Source organism: Mytilus galloprovincialis, chromosome 7, assembly GCF_965363235.1.
Source record: "Mytilus galloprovincialis chromosome 7, xbMytGall1.hap1.1, whole genome shotgun sequence".
NCBI lineage: Eukaryota > Metazoa > Mollusca > Bivalvia > Mytilida > Mytilidae > Mytilus > Mytilus galloprovincialis.
Window position 1 is genome coordinate 75628046 of NC_134844.1, and position 21658 is coordinate 75649703.

Below are 21658 nucleotides of genomic sequence, written 5' to 3' on the forward strand. Positions count from 1 at the left end.
AACGAAAACGTGATTATTTTTGCATTGGTCTTGTAATTGGTTTGTTATTGGCCCTCTGCCAGCTGCAGTGGACTACGGTTTGGCATCAGAATAATTAAAACAACAAGCCTCGTATCAATAAAAAGATTGATACAGAAATAATCACGTAAAAACAGTATAATAAAAATGTTTTTCGATTCACATTTGAAAAAGGTAAAACAAATTTCAAGAAAAATAACAATCCTTTTAATGTTAGGATTTATTATTAATTAATTTTTATAAGATCAAGCATCATTGTAAAAAGAAATAATCTCATAAAATTTATACATTAATTATTGACAACATTATCACACATAGAATTAACAACAAACGCCAATTAAGGTTAAAATCGATTATGATTAATCACAACAATTAAATCTCTCTCATAACTAAGATAGTATGTCTCATCCATAATTCATCGCCTGGCAGTCACAGGCGCTTACTGTATTATCTCCAGGACAGCAAAGACAGGACATGTACACTCTGTCACGAACATGAGATTTTGGACAGTCCAGTTCTACACTATTTCCATGTCCATCATTGCTTAGAGTTGGTCTAAAATTCAATAGAAGGCATTGTTTAGAAAATGAATGAATAAACATTTAACACTGCCGTGCGTGGTATAAAAATGAGAATCAAAGAGGTGTTATACAACATATATCAGACAGCAGAATGAATACAGTTAAACCGTGACTTGTCCATATAATGAGCTACACAAAAAAGTTTTTCAAAGTCATTAACAAGTTCTTTTGTAACTATAATATTAACTTATTTATTGAAACATCAATGCATACACATTAAACTCAGTCTCAGGTGCACACTGCTTGCATTTATTAATAATCCATGAATGTATTAAAGACACATACTGTTTCATTCAGTGATTGTTGATCGCAAGCTAATTAACTCTTGGATCGCGACATAGACAAGCAGTCAGAATACGTAAAACATAAAGTGATTTTCTATAGCTATAACACGCATTTCTATTTCTTAATTGTTTTTATAAAATATTTTTAAGTAATGGTGCACTTAATCTAAACTATGAGAATCGGTCATTGTAATTAATCTAAACGGTTATGGTTCTTTTAAACTAAAGATTGTACGTTTGAGTTTGTATTAAAAACCATAGCAATTACTTGAATTTAAATAGCCTACTATCTCAACACTTATTTGCACTGATGAAACATTGAAATGCAATCAGATCGATTTCAACAAATGAAAATTGACAAAATCTCGTTTTTTTGAATGTGGATATAGTCGAATATATTGCAAAGTTTGAAATGAATGAAAATCACTAATCTATATATATTGCGAGGAATGTTCCCATAATTTTTTGCACTGCTTATTGAAATTTAATAAGTTTTACATTTGATGAATAATATCAGTTTACTAGTACTTACTCGCAAACATATAACCAATCGCAACCTTGGGTGTTAGTATATCCATATTTGATTGTAGGTTCAGCGCCATTTGGACAATCCATGGATATCAACTGACGTTTTTTCCTGTCTCCAGTGGTTGTATTGGTATTTTCTGAAAGAAGGAAATTCATAATGATATGACAAGATATCATTATTTCCGGCCGAATGCTTGGAAAACACAAAAGAAGTCCAAACTCCTTTACTCATTTTAACTTAATTTAGAAATAAACATTGATAGTGGGTTGAAAACATGTTTTTACGACGAAAGAAATTGGTTCAACTTCCCGCTTTGAAATGAATAATCTATGAAGCAATATTTCAGTACTTCCTGCATATGGAGTATATATTTTCAAGTTAATTAGATATTAGTGAAAAAGACCTCTTCGAATATTTTCGTTAACATATTTGTTTTATTGATGAGGACATATATTTGCAAATTGTCGTTATTGCAACCCCATCATATTTTACCAAAATGAGACATATCGATTCATACTAATCAACGGATATGTACTTTCGTTAATAACATGACGGGTACAAGATGTGGCGCATGATCAGCGTACCCCTTTGGAGCAGAGATATCACTCCCAATAATAAGATTCGTTAACCTCAATCTTAAGATTTCTAAATTGTGTTCTATTACTGCTTTAGTCATCTAGTTATTCAAACATTGAAAAGCCAATAAAAACAAAACTCGAATTGGGAAACAGACAAATCTATTAATCAAAAGACTACATCAAATTATGTTATTTTGTGACAAGGATTATTTTTTTAATCTCTAAAGTTTTCTTTTATGTAGCTTTTAACAGTAAATTCACATTTATCCCTGACTTCTTATTGACGATGAACTTTCTTGGCCAAAGATAGGATACTTACTTAAAAACTCTGCATTCTCTGGAATTTGTTGTTTTCAATTTTTATTCTTTATCTTTTAGTTTGTATATTTGCCATTGATAGAAAAAAAAACATTTAAAAAAATCCTATTCAATATATGCCATATTGCTAATTGATGATGAATCCTCAAGTAGTTTTTAAGACCTGAAATTCGTTCTTCTGTAACTTTTTTTTTACAATTGAGAAATAATATAATGCAGTTTAATCACTTTATTATCGATTGATTAATTCTATTCTTTATGCAATAATTTAAGTATTTTTTTAACATGAACTCATTGCTACCTTTAGGTTAAATGCAGGTAAAATAGTCATTTAAAAGTTAGAATTTTTATATTGAAAAGACGTAAAGTAAAACTGTTATCCAATATATGCAATGTTGCTAATCGTTGATATATCATCATGAAGTTTGGAAGTAAAACCCTTTTATCCCTCCTTTTGAACATATTTCTGCTGTGTCCTTATCTGTTTTGTAGGTAACAGTTCTTTTAGTTCAGTTAGTTTTGGAGATTCTATTTGTGTTAAACTATTGAAATCTTACAAACATCAACATTGTACAACTTTTCATGGAATTTTAATAAATCTAATTAATAGAAATTGTGGAAAAGCATTGCTATTGATGAACACGCACATACATGTGTTATACACGTACTGGTTTTACTGTCCGATAGTCAACTTGTTGTGAACTGTTGACACATGATGTTAATAGCTTGCAGAAAATTAAATTGAAATGTAAAAAAAACTTGATATTTTTTTCTCCGAAATTATCAAAAGGTATATATACCTTCAAAACAGAATTATTGTTTATTTGCTTAAATCAATATTAATCATTATAAATCAATTCTAGCAAGTGCGGTTTCCGATGCACGACTATTAATCATTCCTTTTTACATATATCATTTATTGACAATCATTACTCATGTGCCATAGGTTGATCACTGATACTAGCTCTAAGTTTGAAGACGCTTCACAACTTATACTTTATTAAAGTTTCTGATCATCCTCGTAAACATGTTATGTTTTAACACGTTTTACACTTCGTCCTGTTAAATGACCAATTGAGAATTCGTGTCATGAATACATGGTACACAGTAGATAACTGACATCAACTTTGTGTTATTATTCATTAGATTACTAATACAATATACGTTCGATGCTTATGTTATACTCCACAAATAAAGGTGTGCTATGTAACGGACAGCTCTATTGAGAAATAGTAATATTATCTACGATATAGAGTCTGAAAGTTGTATTACAAATTGAAATGTCAGTCATCATCTTTTCAATATTTTCTTAATCTATTATGACTTTTTTTCAGACAATGCTTTTTTATTTGTTAATTTTTCAGACCTTTATATCAAAGTGGAATAATACCATAGGAAAAGAATGAAAAAAACACATTTGACGTATAAACGTTTCAATTAGAAAATAGAGGAACAGTCAACTTACAGTCCATGTTTAATAAGATGGATCTACAATTCATTTTCAAAATCAGAACATATTTGAAGATTTATCAAGATTTCATAAGATTCACATTAATGAAAATATTTTAAAATGATAATTCAGACCCAAAGTTTCGCGATTTTGTAATAATAAATATTTGGCCGGTTTAAGTAAGACTATCGAATAATCATACGTACATATCCCTTTACTAAGCTCTCTGTTGTTTCTGTGGCATCTTTGTACACGGTTCGGTCTAGATAAGTCTTATAACATTCCAACTTTGACGGATAACAGGATACTTCAATATTCTGCATTTAAAAACATGTTACTCTAGAAACACCACCCAAATTACCTTTAAGTTATACAATATATACAAGATTTGAAACAAATGGATACTGAATTACATGTAGGATTTAGACAGAGCATAATTGGTCTAGATTGTTAAGTACTCTGTAAAACATAACTTAATGTATGCTTTGAAATAACAATGTCAATTACCAGCCCCAATATATGATTAGGCTTATCTCCGAACTCTGAAGTTTTCAAACCGAAACAGTTATTTTTATGAAAATGTTTTCAAATACTGAATATGTTACCAAATAAATTTTAGAGTTAAAGTGAATTTTTAGCTTTAACGACCGAAGACAATTCATTGATATTCATACACATAATCTGCAATAAATTAAGATTCTTTCAGTAGATTTTATTTCTCTCCACAAAACAGCAAAAACTGAATTGTCTACAAGACTCATAAACAGTTTTGAATTGAATACAGTCGAAATGTTCGAACAATGCAAATATCTTTATCTTTTGATAAACCTTAACACTAAATATGTATTAACACTTTTCGGCTGATTTAAGATCAAAATGTTCGTTTCAGATTAAAATGTAGTTATTGCAGTCTGGAAGTCTTTCCAAATCAGGTTTGATAAACCATTGCCCTTAAATTCATATCGAAGTCTTATAAAAAAATATATCCGGATGTTTTAAGAAGTTCAAAAGACATTTCCTTGGTTTAACTCTAATTTACCTGTAGCTAAATATGCTATATATGCAATTCTTATATTTGCTGAATATTTGGCTACCAAATTTAAATACTTTGCTTCTGTATATAAAAGGTTGAATGTAATACAATTCATTATAGTAGTCATAGCGTATATCTCGTTGACCCAATAAAGTTTCTTTTTTTAAATAACTTACATGCTTAAAATCTTGCATTTTGTACATTTCATCAAGGTCATTGTGTGCCGGAGTGTGGTAGTAAATAATGTCATTGATTATATCTGTAATTTACCAATGAGATTAGAAATTTATATCCTGTTACAAATTATTGTAAATCAAAATATGTTTTTTCCAAAAAATTCAAAGTACCACGACGTTGAATCATAAAAAGGAATTGTCATGAGTGGCACTTTTGATAAAATAAACCATGTAGTAAATATCAAATAACATGAAAGCACCATAAACTTTATTGATTTATGGGATACACTTTGGGAACAATGATATCAATTCTTGGAACAAAATCTTCAGGAATTGTGATGACAGTGCAATCACGTTTCTACAATATTTCATATTTTGTCTAAGAAGTCGTCCACTTACATGAATGTCATCGAGGACAATCTTATTAAAATTTTACAAATCTATACATGTATCGATTCACGGAATAATAAAATAAAGTTGATTAGATATTTACTAAGAACAGTAAAAAATACAAATTCCTTGATAACTTGAATTAGGGTCATTTGTTCAAACACAAATTCAATGGAAAGATTTTTTCACCACGAATGTGACCTACCGAATACGACTATTTACCGGGTTTATAATAACATGAGTAACTCGACAAATTCCACATGTGGAGCAGGATCTGCTTATCCTTCTGGAACACTGGAAATCAACCCCAGTTTTTGGTGGGGCTCGTGTTGCTTAGTCTTTAGTTTTATATATTGTGTCTTGTGTACTATTATTTGTCTGTTTGTTTTTTTTTTTTTTTGGCCTGGCATTGTCAGTTTATTTATGAGTTCGACTGTCCCTCTGGTATTTCTCGCCCCATTTCTTTAATATATATATATAAGTTTAAGGTAGCACAATACAAAGATTTTTTACTTCCAATCACTTACCTAAAATGCTGTAACTTTCTTATGAATGTATAAAAAAATAATAAAAGAGGTACATATAGATAGATAAAAGATTAATCTTTTAAATGAATGCAATATTTTTATTATGCAATTATAATGTAATCAATTATTATGTAGTTAGTGGCAAAATCTTGGTCAGTTCACATGAATGAATTGCTCAATCATCTCGTTAACTATACAGAAAATTTTAACGAAATCTTAATCAACACATCATGGGCTTCAAAAGTGTGTCTCAAATTGTCCCTATGGTATTCCATTCTCTCACAAATCTCTAATTAGTGTAAACATCCTAACCACATGAAAGAAGATAATGTTTAATTACTGATATGATCTACACAATAACGCCAAATCTTAGAATACTTTAATAGCAGTCACAGATTGCATGCAGGATTATACCCATTTAATCTTTAATAACCTAAACTGTAATTCAAATAAGAACAAAGTAAAATCACAAAAGTACTGAGCTTAGAGATAAATCAATTCGGAAAGTCCATAATCACATGGCAAAATCAAATAACAAAACACATCAAAAACGAATGGACAAGAACTGCCATAATCCAGACTTGGTACAGGCATTTTCACATGAAGAAAATGTTGAATTAAACCTGGTTTTATAGCGTTAACCCTCTCACTTTGATGACAGTCTCACCAAATTCAATTATATGTACAATGATGCGTTAACTAAACAGACACAATAAATAAAATAGTCAAAATATGGATACAGAAGTCATCATCGTGTAATAATTTTAAAAGGAACAATTCAACAGAACACAAAAACATTTATCTACAAACACATTCATTGATTTGCGTGTCTGACGTCAGAAAATGTAAAACGTCACATATATTTGTCGTTCAATGTACATACAAACAATTTAAAAATTTCACATAGGCCATGTTAGCATACAGTGTTAAAAAATCAAAAGTATGTAAGAATAAATTTCAGAAATAGAACGAGATTTAAAATAGTCCAAAAGTTATATAGAATTTATAAGAATTCACAAATAGTTAATTCCACTAAGCGATTGAATGATGTTGACGTTGTGTTTCCACGTATTTTGCAATTCATTATAGAAATATATCATAATGACATAAAATAGAACAATATCATACTGACGGGATCTTTTAAAGTACAAAGTCACGTTATAAGAACCAAGGAAATACAAAAAGTCGCATATACATAAAACATCACCAAAAAATGAAAGACAATACAAACACATTGACGGGATGTACCGAGCCACGTTAAACGGATATCACATAAAACAATCCAACAGTAAAAGTAATATTGATAATAGAACAAAGACAAATGAAAGAACATTAAAACACGTTGTTAAGATGATAAACAACATCAGTACGCAGAATCTATACATCAAAACCATAATGTATTATTTGTGAAGTTGATACGAAATATTTATCAACAAGGTCTTGGTACCTTCCGATGATTTTTTTTAGAAAAAGGACGAGACGTTCTTTGACATACACCTGGTTCATCAACTTTCTACTCAGACGCTGATGACGTTTTACAAAGTCTGAGTAGGAGCTGCAAGCTCTTGAATATCGAATAAGTTGAGAAAAATCTATCCCATACGCAGGTGAAGTTGGTATATTGCTACTAAGGTGGGGGACATTTATAATTTTAAACTTAAAATCGTCTCGTTTGTCATAGATTCTGGTAGTGAGATGACTGTGTAAGTCAAATTCGAGATATAATTCAAAATTAAGCCGTGTCTGTTGTTTCTTTAATTTCTAGTTCTGGGGGATATATGTATGGAACCCAATCAGAAAAGTTTATGGAAAGAACATTATCAATATATCTGAAAGTGAAATTAAATAATTTGGCTTCTTTGATCCTTTTGTTTTTGACAAGTGTCTGGAGGAACTCCGATTCATATGAAAATAAGAAGAGGTCGACAAGAAGAGGCGCACAGTTCGTTCCCATGGGAATGCCGACAATTCGTTGGAAAAGTCTACCTCCAAACTCAACAAATATGTTGTCGATAAGACATTCCAGCAAACTGACCACTTGATCTTCTGTGGAGCATGTTTTACCTTTTTGTTTGTCACTATTAACGAAATATGCCTTAAAAACCACCAGCCTAATTTCTGTTCAAAATAAATAGCAAAATATGATATACAGTTACAAACAATATTCACGGCATTACATAAATTTAACTTGAGACAGTATATACAAAATATTGCGGAGTTAAACATGTTTGCGGGCTCCCAAACCTCTTCTTCGCCTTAACCATGACAGACATGCAAGATTTACCAGATCGGTTTTAAACAATAAAATCAAGTTAATTTAGTGGAACCTAGTTAGATAGCTTCATTTTAAATTTCAGGATGGAATTCTGCTGCAAATATTGTGAACAGTGCAGTTTGGACATATTTTCAATTCTAGTAGTTGTCGAAGGTACCAGAATTATAATTTAGTACGCCAGACGCGCGTTTCGTATACATAAGACTCATCAGTGACGTTCATATCAAATTATTTATAAAGCCAAACAAGTATAAAGTTGAAGAGCATTGAGGATCAGGAATTCCCAAAAAGTTGTGCCAAATTCGGCTAAGGTAATGTATGCCTGGAATAAGATAATCCTTTGTTTTTCGAAAAAATTCAAAGTTTTGTAAACGAAATTTTATAAAAATGACCACATTATTGATATTCATGTCAACACCGAAGTGTTGACTACTGGGCTGGTGATACCCTCGGGAACGGAACGTCCACCAGCAGTGGCATCGACCCAGTGGTGTAAATAGTTATCAAAGGTACCAGGATTATAATTTAGTACGCCAGATGCGCGTTTCGTCTACATAAGACTCATCAGTGACGCTCATATCAAAATATTTATAAAGCCAAATAATTACAAAGTTGAAGAGCATTGAAGATCAAAAAATTCCAAAAAAGTTGTACCAAATACGGCTAGGATACACCATACTAAATCATTACATAAAAAGTAAAATATTTGAAAGAATTAAGTGATACTATACACGATGCATTTATACAATATTACTGCCATTGTATATAAAGTGCGAATCCAGTTTGTTCATTTTCACTGTTATATGCGAGTATGTCTATTGTAGAATAAAGGATGATGAGAAAAACTGCGTTTGTTTACTTTTTGAAAGTACGAAATAATTGATTTAAATGTATGTTTTAACACAATTCAATAAGAATATCACTTTCTAATGTATAATCACAATGTTAAAGTCCCAAAAAGTGTAACTAAAGCAGCTAAATCCATAAAATAGTTGACTGGATGCTATTTATTTAAACTATAATTGCGACGAATTATCACTGAAAGTGTAATCATTTCTGATGTGGAATTTTTGCAAGTGCGATGCATTTTTATTATTATTTCTATATGATAATTCGACATGCAACAACTGAAAATAGTCTTAAAATATGACTTTAATACTGATGATATTTTAAAAGCAAGCTGGTCGTAGATAATAACTTGAATAAACACGGGTATAACCAACTTATGGTTGATTTCGGACATTGTGTACTGTTCATCGATATTTTTTCTGTACTTAATTTTATGGGATTTTTTCGTTATAGTTCTGAACCGTTCGTAAGTAAAACATCGAGAACATAGTTATGGGGAATCTAAACATATATCAAGGTGACTCGAGATTTTCATAGATTTGCATCCATTAGAGCTATTTTCATAATGCTTGTAGTTAAACGGTTTGGATGGCTTGTTTGCTCTTTTAGTATAAATGTCTCAATTACAATGGCTAGGCAAACATGAATACAAACCAAGCAAGCAATTCTTAAGTATGTGCTGTATATTTGGACCGAAATCGTAAACTGCTTTTCATAGCAATCATTTGATTTTCGGGGGGGGGATTGAGTTACTTGAGATGGCACTTCAGTTTATATAACAACAGATTTCTATTTTGAAAAAGAACTATATTAATGTGTTATTGAGGAAAATGAGTAAAGTCTAATTTTTAAAATTTTATAAGGGGCAGGGGGGAGGACCCAAACCCGCCTAGCAGGTTCGGATCACTACCTGAAAAAAAAAGTTTTTTATTGGTCCTGGTAACATATTTCAAGTTCCTTTGCCTTGAAAAAATTACAGGTTATTTTGCATTGAAAAAAAATACAAATTACCTTGGCTCAATGTAATAAAAAAATCAACCCCCCCCCCCCCGTCAGAAAATCAAATGGTTGCTACTTTAGCTGTCCAATATGTATGTATATAATGATGGCGTGTCATAGGAAATGATATATTTAATCTTACATATAGATCCGGGTCTGAACAAATTATCACAGAATATAGAATTGACAATATAAAAAAAGAAGAAGTGGTATGATTGTCAATAAGACAACTCTCCACAAGAAACCAAAATGACACAGAAATTAACAACTATAGGTAACCGTACGGTCTTCAACAATGAGCAATAAATGCCAGTATGCATATATAATCAATCCTTCTGACTTCATAAATTATGTTAGAGTCGGCTTAATTACGACTTTATATGATGAAAATTAATTAAAATCCTTCTGTGAAAATGCATTGCATATACAACAGTAATGAATCGTTCTTCAGTGAAAACGAAATTTTGATATCATTATTCAACAGTAAACATGAATTGCATCACAAAAACAACAAAGTGGAACTTGATTCAATATCAACAAGCTGAACAACAAAACCCTGTTTTAAGTTATACTACATAATTAATCATGATAAAAGGTACATTTTTCTACAAATGAAACTTGACTGCTACTTTTAAAACTCTTGTACGCTCTGTTCGTTATCTATTCTTAATATTTATCTATCTGTGTATCAATTTTACACCTAGATGGCTGTAGGGTCCGCATCAAATACATTTATCATGAATTTATATAAACAGTACATCTTGTATATTATGTATTTCTTATTTTATTCAATTATCGTGAATTTGTCGTCTGTTTATTTATCATTCTACATAAGACATTCATCACGGATACAGTGAAAATGGCATTTCAGGATTCGTACATTACATACACTGACTTCAAAGATTTATTTGTAATAATAATTGATAAACTTGAACGTTATGTCGGCTTAAATTCAAATCGAAATTGTGATCTTTCATATTTTAAATTCGAACTTTGAAAGTGTGTGTTATTGTAATTTTACAAATAGTTTTAAAACAAATAAGTTTTAAAACTGTTGTCCATGTCACGCGTAACGATTCGGTTTCATATATGGTTGAAGACTTATGATGTCCTCTTAATATTTTTTGGTTAGTTTTGTAGCTGGGATACTGTATCGCGGACCTATAACCCCAAATCTCCTTTTATTCATCATAAACTGGGTGAAAATTTAAAAAAAAATAAAATTGTATAGTTTTCTAGGAAAAGAATTTCTTTTTGACTAGCTGCCACTTTTTTGTAACTTTTAAGTAGAAGTCTTTAGCTATTTGTCTGGTGATTTGAAAGATCTACTGCATAATCTTCGATCACAATCTTTTCAATTTTGCAGCAACATAAAGACTTCTGATTTGTCTACGCTTTACACTACTATTCCATATGTTAAGTTGAAAGATCGACTTCACAATCTCATTAAACAGAGCTCTTTCTATAAAAATGGGAATCGTAGATACAAATTTCTTGTTTTGGGTTACAATAGTTCATATTTTGTGATTAACCACACTGAATGTACCAGAAAATATACTACAGATGATATTATCAAAATGCTTGACTTTTTGATCGACAATATATTTGTTGAGTTTGGAGGATTTATATTTCAACAGGCAGTCGGTATTCCAATGGGTACTACCCCTACTGGCTGATTTGTTTTTGTACTTGTATATAATGAAGCAGAATTCATTCAGAACCTTCTAAAAGATAAAAAGAAAAAGCACCTTGCGAAATTCTTGAATTTTACTTTCCGATATATTGATAATGATCTATCATTGAATAACTCATATTTCAGCCAATACTAACATTTTATATATCCCAGTGAATTTGAAATAAAGGATACTACTGTAACTAGAAGAACTGCTTCATACATTGATCTTTTCCTCAATATTGACACAGATGGACGACTTCACACGAAAATCTATGATAAAGGGGACGATTTTAACTTCCCAATTATCAATTTCACATTTCTCAGCAGTAACATACCTTCTGCCCCTTCATATGGTGTCTACATATCTCAATTGATACGTTATGCTCGTGCATGTTCACACTATACGGACTTCATTTACAGGAATGTGCTCCTAACGTAGAAACTGCTGCAACAAAGTTATTCGGAGGACAGATTAAATATGACACTTCGTTATTTTTACGGACACCATCACAAATTGGTTGATCCATACGATGTGTCTTTGTCCAAACTAACTAAGGACATTTTAACAACGTGTTAGATTGTGGTCTGTCATAACGTCGTCTGATCTTTTAATTACCGAGCGTGACTTATTACCGATTGTGACTAGCTGTTTTGCTGAATGTGAATTCGCATTGCTATAAGACGTGTCACGGTACTTTTCTATCATATTCGAAATTCATGTATTTAGTTTTGATGTAATATTTGTTCCATGTCTTATCGTTGGTAGTTGTAAAACTTTCTTTTTTCTATTGTATTCGTGTGTTATGGTAAAGATAATTAACCATCCAGTTCATTTATTAGATTTTAGTTTGGTTCAACTAAATTTATACGTTACATTCAGTTGATATTAAGTAGTATTGTTATTTTATTGTTATTAATAAATTTCATATCAACATTACAAACCTTATCTTGAAGTCCATCCTATCTTCGGGAAATTTTTAGAAATTCGAATGTGACGTCACTTAAATGTGTGCGTTTATGAATTTGGCTAGCACGGCTGTGATTTTTTTTAAGCTGGTTATTTATCAATCCGTTTTTATTTTGTAGTTAGTTACCGGTTTTATCATATATATCTTTTTATAGTCATTTTATAAAAATTTACTGTTTGCAAAAGTATGAATTATTCTAAAAAATAAAGATGTTCTTATCCCAGGCATAAAACCCTAGCCGTATTGGCCACAATTTTTTGGAACTTTTGGTCCTCAATGCTCTTCAACTTTTTTTTTTTTACTATTTTTTTTGGATTTCGAAATTTTTTCATCAGAGCGTCTCTGGTTAATCTTGTGTGGACGGTGAGCGCGTCTGGCGTATTAAATTTTAAAACTGCCACCTTTTGTTAGCTATTATTCGTATGTTTCTCTTTCCAATATGTTCTCCCATTTATTTGTATTGTAGTCCTAACATGTAATGTTGTCAATTTAATGTTATATTTTATACTGCAATAAAAGCGGGAGGTTTGGTATGCTACCAAACCAGGTTCAATCTGCCATTTTTTTTTATTTAAATGTCCTGTACCAAGTCAGGAAAATGGCCGTTGTTATATTATAGTTCGTTTTGGTGTTTGCTACATTTTATTGTTGTGTTTCTGTTGTGTCGTAGTTCTCCACTTATATTTGATGTGTTTCCCTAAGTTTTAGTTTGTAACCCGGATTTTTTTTTCTCAATCGATTTATGAATTTCGAAAGCGGTATACTACTGTTGCCTTTATCTACCAAAGTACTTAAAAGACTGCTGAAAAAAGTCAAACAACAAAAATACCGAACATCGAACATAATTCAAAACGGAAATTCCTTTAGCAAATGACTTATTTTGAAATGTCAAATACATTAAACAAATGGATAACAGCTGCAAAATTCTTGATTTGGTACAGGCATTTTCTCATGTAGAAAATGGGTAATTAAACCTGTTTTTATAGCAAGCTAAACCTCTTACTTGTACGGCAATTGAAAAAAGTTTCATTAAAAAACAGTGATGATTAAGTCTGCTTAAATCCCTTAAAAATGAATGAAAGTGGCTTCAGCCTGTAATTTTGGCCACATTGAACATTTTTCCATGCACATTTTGTGTAAACAAAATACCTTTATTTATAAGTATACGTCAGTTACATCAGACGTCAAGATAGAAAAATGGAAAATAATGTTCCTTTAGACTTTGAGACATTAAGTTTTAGAAACGTTCCCTACGGTCATGTTATTACAGGAGACCTAAACATCGTCGAAGACCATGAGGTCAGAACTTTTTTATGAGTATCGTCCTCCATCAATAAAAGATAGATACAGTACTATTAGGTCATTAAAAAACGATCGGCCTCCCCACTGTAAAAACTTTTTTACGCATAAAAATCTGATAAAAAATCTTTAGAGAGTTATTTGAATAAAATCATGAATACTGTTGATATTCGTATATCTCATTTGAAAATAATTCTGGAAATTAATAATAGGATCCATGTTATACTCATTTCTAGAATAAATTATAAACTTCAAGTACTCACAAAGCGGTTTGTTTCGTACCGGTAGACTAGACAGCCAATAATGTAGTGGTGGTATGACGAAGATACGACACGGAATTTCTCCAAACAGTTATTCTACATTCAGGTCCTTTCTCTCCACTAAAAGTCAAATTGTAAACAAGTATATCACGGCCACTATCCATCTTAAAGCCTCCTTCGAAAATTTGGAAGTCCCGACTATGTACTTGTTACCAAAATTACACAAACAACCATTTAAATACCGTTTCTTCTCCATATCAAGTTTAGATAAGCGTTCTACTACTGATCTGCCGGTGCTTTTAACTACCTTATTACTATCAAAGAAATTCATAACAATTTTTATAAATACGCTTATGAAAATAATGATATAAAAGAGGGACGAAAGATACCAAAGGGACAGTCAAACTAAAAAATCGAAAATAAACTGACAACGGCATGGCTAAAAATTAAAAAGACAAACAGACAAACGATAGTACACATGATACAACATAGAAAACTAAAGATTAAGCAAACACATGTGGCACCCGTCGTGTGTTGCTTATGTGTTAAAAAATCCGGTAAATAGTCTAATTCGTCTATAACTTATTTTTGGAGTGTAATAAATTCTTTCATGGGTTTAGATGAAATACATGATTTTTTTTTGATTGAGTTAAGTCATCAATTGACATTTTATAGTGTGTCTTCCTGTGTTGTGATATTATACTACTTATTCAGAAATTGGAGAAGGTCTGGTACCATAAAACTGTTTAATCCCGCTGCAATTTTGTGCACCTGTCCTAAGTCAGGAATCTGATGTTCAGTGGTTGTCGTCTATTTATTATGTGGATCATAAGAGTTTCTCGTTTCTCGATTTTTTTATATAGCTTTGGCCGTTGGTTTTCTCGTTTGAATGGGATACAATAGTAATTTTTGGGACCCTTTACATCTTGCTGTTCGGTGTGAGCCTAGGCTCCGTGTTGAAGGCCGTACCTTGACCTATAATGGTTTACTTTTATACATTGTTACTTGAATGTAGAGTTGTCTCATTGGCACTCATATCACATCTATTTTGCTAATCTCTACAATACACTTCCACACAAAAACAAGTTGTCATTTTTTATTTATTGTTTTTTTTTAATTTATTGTTGTTTTTTTTTTAAATCTCATTTCTAATTTATTATCTGTAACTCGTTTAAATATTTAAACATATATTTGCCTTTTTATTTGTGAGCCATAGTGTGAACATTTTATTTTCGATCTATGAGTTGGACTGTCCCTTTGGTATCTTTCACTCCTCTTTTGAAGTATTAAATTAATAGAAGTCAATATCTTCTGCATTTATTGGCTAAGTCACATGGATGAAATACGTTAAAATTAATTAAAACCAACGGTTGTAGACAATAACAATCAAAACTTAGGAGTAAACAAAGACTCACAAAACCAAATGACATTTACATCAACTGTTATAAATAATAATTAAGAAACAACACGAACTAAAAACCGGGAGTGAAATCCGGTGCTCTTGAAGGGTAAGCATTTCCTGCACCGTATACGGCACCCGTCGTGTTATTTATTTGTTCAGTTCGTTAATGATGGAAGGTTATTATGACTGAGGAAGAATATCAGATATGATTTCTGGCACACTTTTGTCATAATGGCTAATCAGCTCATGATGGCGACCGTAAAATTTCTTGAGTGATGACCTTAGTTTGATTGATTCATAGCCCTGTCTTAGCAACTTTTGAGAAAGCAGTATTCCTCGTTCAACAAAATAAACGAGCTTTGAGCTAGCTCTAGAGTAACGTATCAATTGAGACACATATACTCCATATGCTGGTGCCGCTGGGATGTTGCTATAGTTGACTATAGGAAAATTAAAATCATCGCGGTTGTTATTAATTTTGGTATTCAACCTACCATCAGTAGTCGTTTCAAGAACAAGGTCTAAATATGAAGCAGATTTATCTGTGTCGGCAGTATCTTTAATTTCAAGTTCACTTGGATATATTAAATGTAAGTGATCACTGAATCTATTATTATTAAAAGACAGTACATCATCAATATACCGAAATTGATTTTTCACAAAGTAAGAGTCGAGTGCCCTTTTAGTTAAAGAAACATAAGCTGACGAGCTCTTCCAGTCGAGCTTTAAGTTTAGTATGTAGAATAGTGGTATAAAGAGTTGAATAATCAAAGGTTTTAATGTTAGTTCAATGTTTTAATGATTGCGATTGTAGTTATCGTAGCGTACTTATTTTAATCGTCTATGTTAGCAGATTTGAAACATCTGTTTAACATATTATGTCAACGGATATTTTCCATATGTCGTAATTACAATCCCGTATTAGAATGATTACCGGGTTTTTACTGACTTTAACAACACGACGGGTGCCCCATGGGAAGCATGATCTACTTAATCCTTCTAGAGCACCTGTAATATGTCCCGGTTTATAGTGAGACTTGTTTTGTTTAGTCTTTTATTTTTCTACGCTGTGTTTAATATAAAAAAAAAAGAAGATGTGAAATGTACTGTTAGTCTCTTTCACTGTTTCTTTTGTCATATGGATCAATCCTTTAACTATTATCTACATTTATAATTATATACATATATCTCGTTATATACAGAAGACACCTCAAAACAGTACTTGCTTGTTTTAAAATGCAGCTTATATGAAATCAGTCAGATTGGAATAGTTCTAGTTTACGGAAGAAAATGGAAAAGTCTTCAAAACAGAATAACTCACACACAAACAACGATAACGTGATTATTCATGTTATTTTTGCATTGGTCTTGTAATTGGTTTGTTATTGGTCCTCTGTCAGCTGAAGTGGAATACGGTATGGCCTCAGAATAAAACAACAAGACTTGTATCAATAACGAGATTGATACAGAAATAATCACGTTATACCGTCATAATAAATTTATTTTGCTTTTAACATTTGCAAAAGGCAAAACAATTTTCAAAAACGGATATAATGTAAGAAAAATAACACTCATTTTAATGTATTTGATTTATTATAATTAAATTTTATAAGCTCAAACATCATTGAAAAGAATTAATCTCATAAAATTTATACATTAATTATTGACTACAATATCACACATAGAATTAACAACAAACGTCAATTAAGGTTAAAATCGATTATGATTAATCACAACAATTAAATCTCTGTCATAACTAAGATAGTATGTCTCATCCATAATTCATCGTCTGGCAGTCACAGGCGCTTGCTGTATTATGTTCAGGACAGCAAAGACAGGACATGTACACTCTGTCACGAACATGAGATCTTGGACAGTCCAGTTCTACACTAATTTCATGTCCCTCATTGCTTAGAGTTGGTCTAAAATTCAATAGAAGGCATTGTTTAGAAAATGAATGAATACACATTAACACTGCCGTGCGTAATATAAAAATGAAAATCAAAGAGGTGTTATACAACATATATCAGACAGCAATTAAAATCTCGTTTTTTGCATGAATGTAGATATAGTCGAAAATATTGCAAAGTTTCAATCAACTGAACATCGTTATCTAAAAAAAACAAGTAAAATCACAAAAATACTGAACTTCGAGGAAATTCAGAACGGAAAGTCCATAATCAAATGTAACTTCCTTTGAAAAATGTAACGTATTCCTAATTCCTTGAAAAAAGGAAACACCACAGGGGTCAGTGCTTTTTACATTTTTTTCCTGATACTAAGAAAATTGGAAAATTTATGTTTTCCAACAGCAAAATTCCTAAGACTTCATGAAACATATTCACTTAATTTTCATTTAATTATGAACAACTGCCTAAATGAAAATGACTATTTATATTTATTGTGAGGAACGTTCTCTTTGTATTTTGTACTTCTAATAGAAATTTAATGGAACATAAGTTTAACATTTGATGAATAATATAAGTTACTAGTACTTACTCGCAAACATATAACCAATCGCAACCTTGGGTGTTAGTATATCCATATTTGATTGTAGGTTCAGCGCCATTTGCACAATCCATGGATACCAACTGACGTTTTCTCCTGTCTCCAGTGGTTGCATTGGTATTCTTTGAAAGGAGGAAATTCATTATGATATGACAAAATATTATTATTTCCCGAATGCTGGGAAAACACAAAAGAAGTCCAAACTCCGTTATTCATTTGATCAAGCAGAATAAAATCTAACACCACAAATACCAGACGTAGCAGGAAATTTAAACAACTTTAACAACTAGAAAGACATAAATTACAGATAGCAGAGTATACGTAGTTACTAACCGCCACTTCAAAGCCAAGTACAACTAATAAAAAAAAATGTATCTAAGACTATCTATTTATTTTTTGTAAGTTTTTAATGATTGATGTCTTATTTGTTTTGTGGTTGCTGACATATATATATATACGTTAAAGATAGTATATTCAATGGATAAAATTTTTAATTGTAATCCAGCACAAAAGAAGATAAACGATAAGAAGTTTTCGTACTATAGATTCAAATACTATGATTCACATTCGATTCATTTTAACTTAATCTAGACACTAACATTGAGGGTGGGTTGAGTGCGAATGTTAACGACTAAAGAGGTTGGTTTAACTTCATGTTTTGAACTTTTTACTCTATGAAGCAATATTCCAGGACTTTTTGCATATTGAGTATATATCTTTAAATTAATTAGATATTAGTGAAAAGGCCCTCTTAAAATATTTGTTTTATTTATGAAGACAGATATTTGCCAATTGTCGTAACTGCAACCCATCATGGTTTCCTACAATGAGACATACCGAATATGGGTCGTCGGAAGAGAACGATAAATGGCTGGCCCGTGTTAAACGAGAGTCATATATGTTGTACGAAATAGACACCCTTGCAGATTTCGAAAAAGAGCAGGTTAATTCTGCTACAGGGCAGCACTCGCACCTTTAAAGTGGAAAGGGATTGATATAAGTTTCAAAAACCTGTTTCCCAATCCACTATAATCAAATAAGTTTACATTAATTTAAACATGTGGCGCATGATCCACTTACCCCTTTGGAGCACAAGATATCACTTCCGGTAATAATATTTGTTAACCTCGATCTTAAGATTTCTATATTGTGTTCTATTACTGCTTTAGGCGTCTAGTCGTTTGTCTGTTGATTTTCGACTCATGAGTTTGTACATGGCTTTTCTATAGTTTACCTCTCTTACAATTCAAATATTTTCGGTTATCGAAATCACAATAAATATATTCATCGTTTAAGAATACAACTTAAACACGCTAATTAATACATTAAAAAGTTATATTAGATTTGAAATAGAAATACGCAATACTTCGCTAAACAAATTAGCTTCATCAGGCGTGTGCATATCTCAAGGTGAAATCGGATACATGACAAAAAATATTTTTGTAGCTTAATCTATAAAGAGTTGAGAAAAAGTGTAACATATTGATTGATGTTGCATAAAATATGTTTGTAGCTACAACTTCATGAAGTTGTAATAAGTTGGAAGTTATATATATATATATATATGTAACACTCAGAAACTTGCCCTTCCCCCAAATGTGTCCGATTCCCCAAAACGTGTCAACTTGACGTCACTGATCTAGAAAAAATGTCTAAATGTAAAAGGGCGCCAGAGCATGGGACTTGTATAAACGCCCAAACATGTCCAACCCCCCCAAACGTGTCCAAATCAACCTTTTTTCCTTCTTTTACTGGAACTTTCATTCGTGTCCGTTTTATAAATACGTTGTTTTTTTGGTACGTTGTGTTTACGTTTAAAAACTATAGAACAAAGGCTCAAATTAAGTACCTTCATGACACATGGTGTATCAACACTTGCATTTTATCATAAAACAAGTATCACTCATTTGTATATATTCTTTTTCTGACATCATATAAATAGCATGTACATTATATATCCGTGATGTCAACTATCTAATGTGAGTTTTCTGGACCATATCAGTATTTGGACCTCATGGGATAACTATTACTGAACAGCAAAATTTCGACTTGGATAACTTCCAAAAATGTCATCATGAATTCAAAAAAAATGGTTAAACTGTTTTACAAACTGACAAAATGTCAATACGATAAAGAGTCTAATAATTGATACTAGAGACGAGCAGAAAACAGACACACCCAACTTAGGACAATTAATTCAAAGATAATGGGTTTCAACTTGTAACTCGTGCTGTTTTGGGTTGCCTTTGAAATATGAAATTAATACATTTTCTTGTTACCGTCATATTTATATAAGTTTATTGTGTTATGGACTCGTTTCTAATGTATGCCTATATGGTTCAAATTAGGTGTCCCCTTTGGCACTTTTTTTTTTCGCCACATCTTTCGCCAAAACAATATGTTTTCGTCACTTTATTACTTTTTTGGCGTACTAAATTATAATCCTGGTACTTTTGATAACTATTTACACCACTGGGTCGATGCCACTGCTGGTGGACGTTTCGTCCCCGAGGGTATCACCAGCCCAGTAGTCAACACTTCGGTGTTGACATGAATATCAATAATGTGATCATTTTTATAAATTTCCTGTTCTTTACAAAACTTTGAATTTTTCGAAAAACTAAGGATTTTCTTATCCCAGGCATAGATTACCTTAGCCGTATTTGGCACAACTTTTTGAAATTTTGGATCCTCAATGCTCTTCAACTTTTTACTTGTTTGGCTTTATAAATATTTTGTTATGAGCGTCACTGATGAGTCTTATGTAGACGAAACGCGCGTCTGGCGTACTAAATTATAATCCTGGTACTTTTGATAACTATTTACACCACTGGGTCGATGCCACTGCTGGTGGACGTTTCGTCCCCGAGGGTATCACCAGCCCAGTAGTCAACACTTCGGTGTTGACATGAATATCAATAATGTGATCATTTTTATAAATTTCCTGTTCTTTACAAAACTTTGAATTTTTCGAAAAACTAAGGATTTTCTTATCCCAGGCATAGATTACCTTAGCCGTATTTGGCACAACTTTTTGAAATTTTGGATCCTCAATGCTCTTCAACTTTTTACTTGTTTGGCTTTATAAATATTTTGTTATGAGCGTCACTGATGAGTCTTATGTAGACGAAACGCGCGTCTGGCGTACTAAATTATAATCCTGGTACTTTTGATAACTATTTACACCACTGGGTCGATGCCACTGCTGGTGGACGTTTCGTCCCCGAGGGTATCACCAGCCCAGTAGTCAACACTTCGGTGTTGACATGAATATCAATAATGTGATCATTTTTATAAATTTCCTGTTCTTTACAAAACTTTGAATTTTTCGAAAAACTAAGGATTTTCTTATCCCAGGCATAGATTACCTTAGCCGTATTTGGCACAACTTTTTGAAATTTTGGATCCTCAATGCTCTTCAACTTTTTACTTGTTTGGCTTTATAAATATTTTGTTATGAGCGTCACTGATGAGTCTTATGTAGACGAAACGCGCGTCTGGCGTACTAAATTATAATCCTGGTACTTTTGATAACTATT

General features: G+C 31.7%; 1 protein-coding gene across 1 annotated transcript in view; it reads right to left on the reverse strand.

Moving 5' to 3' along the window:
• Positions 1–223: 223 nt before the first annotated feature.
• The window catches only part of LOC143083669 (uncharacterized), a 43155-nt gene continuing 21720 nt past the window's right edge, over positions 224–21658 (reverse strand). The window contains exons 6-7 of the mRNA XM_076259951.1: positions 1416–1548; positions 224–573 (exon numbers count right to left, since the gene is read on the reverse strand). Coding sequence (XP_076116066.1) covers positions 423–573; positions 1416–1548 — 284 coding nt within the window. The 3' untranslated portion in view covers positions 224–422. The remainder of the gene's footprint in view (positions 574–1415; positions 1549–21658) is intronic.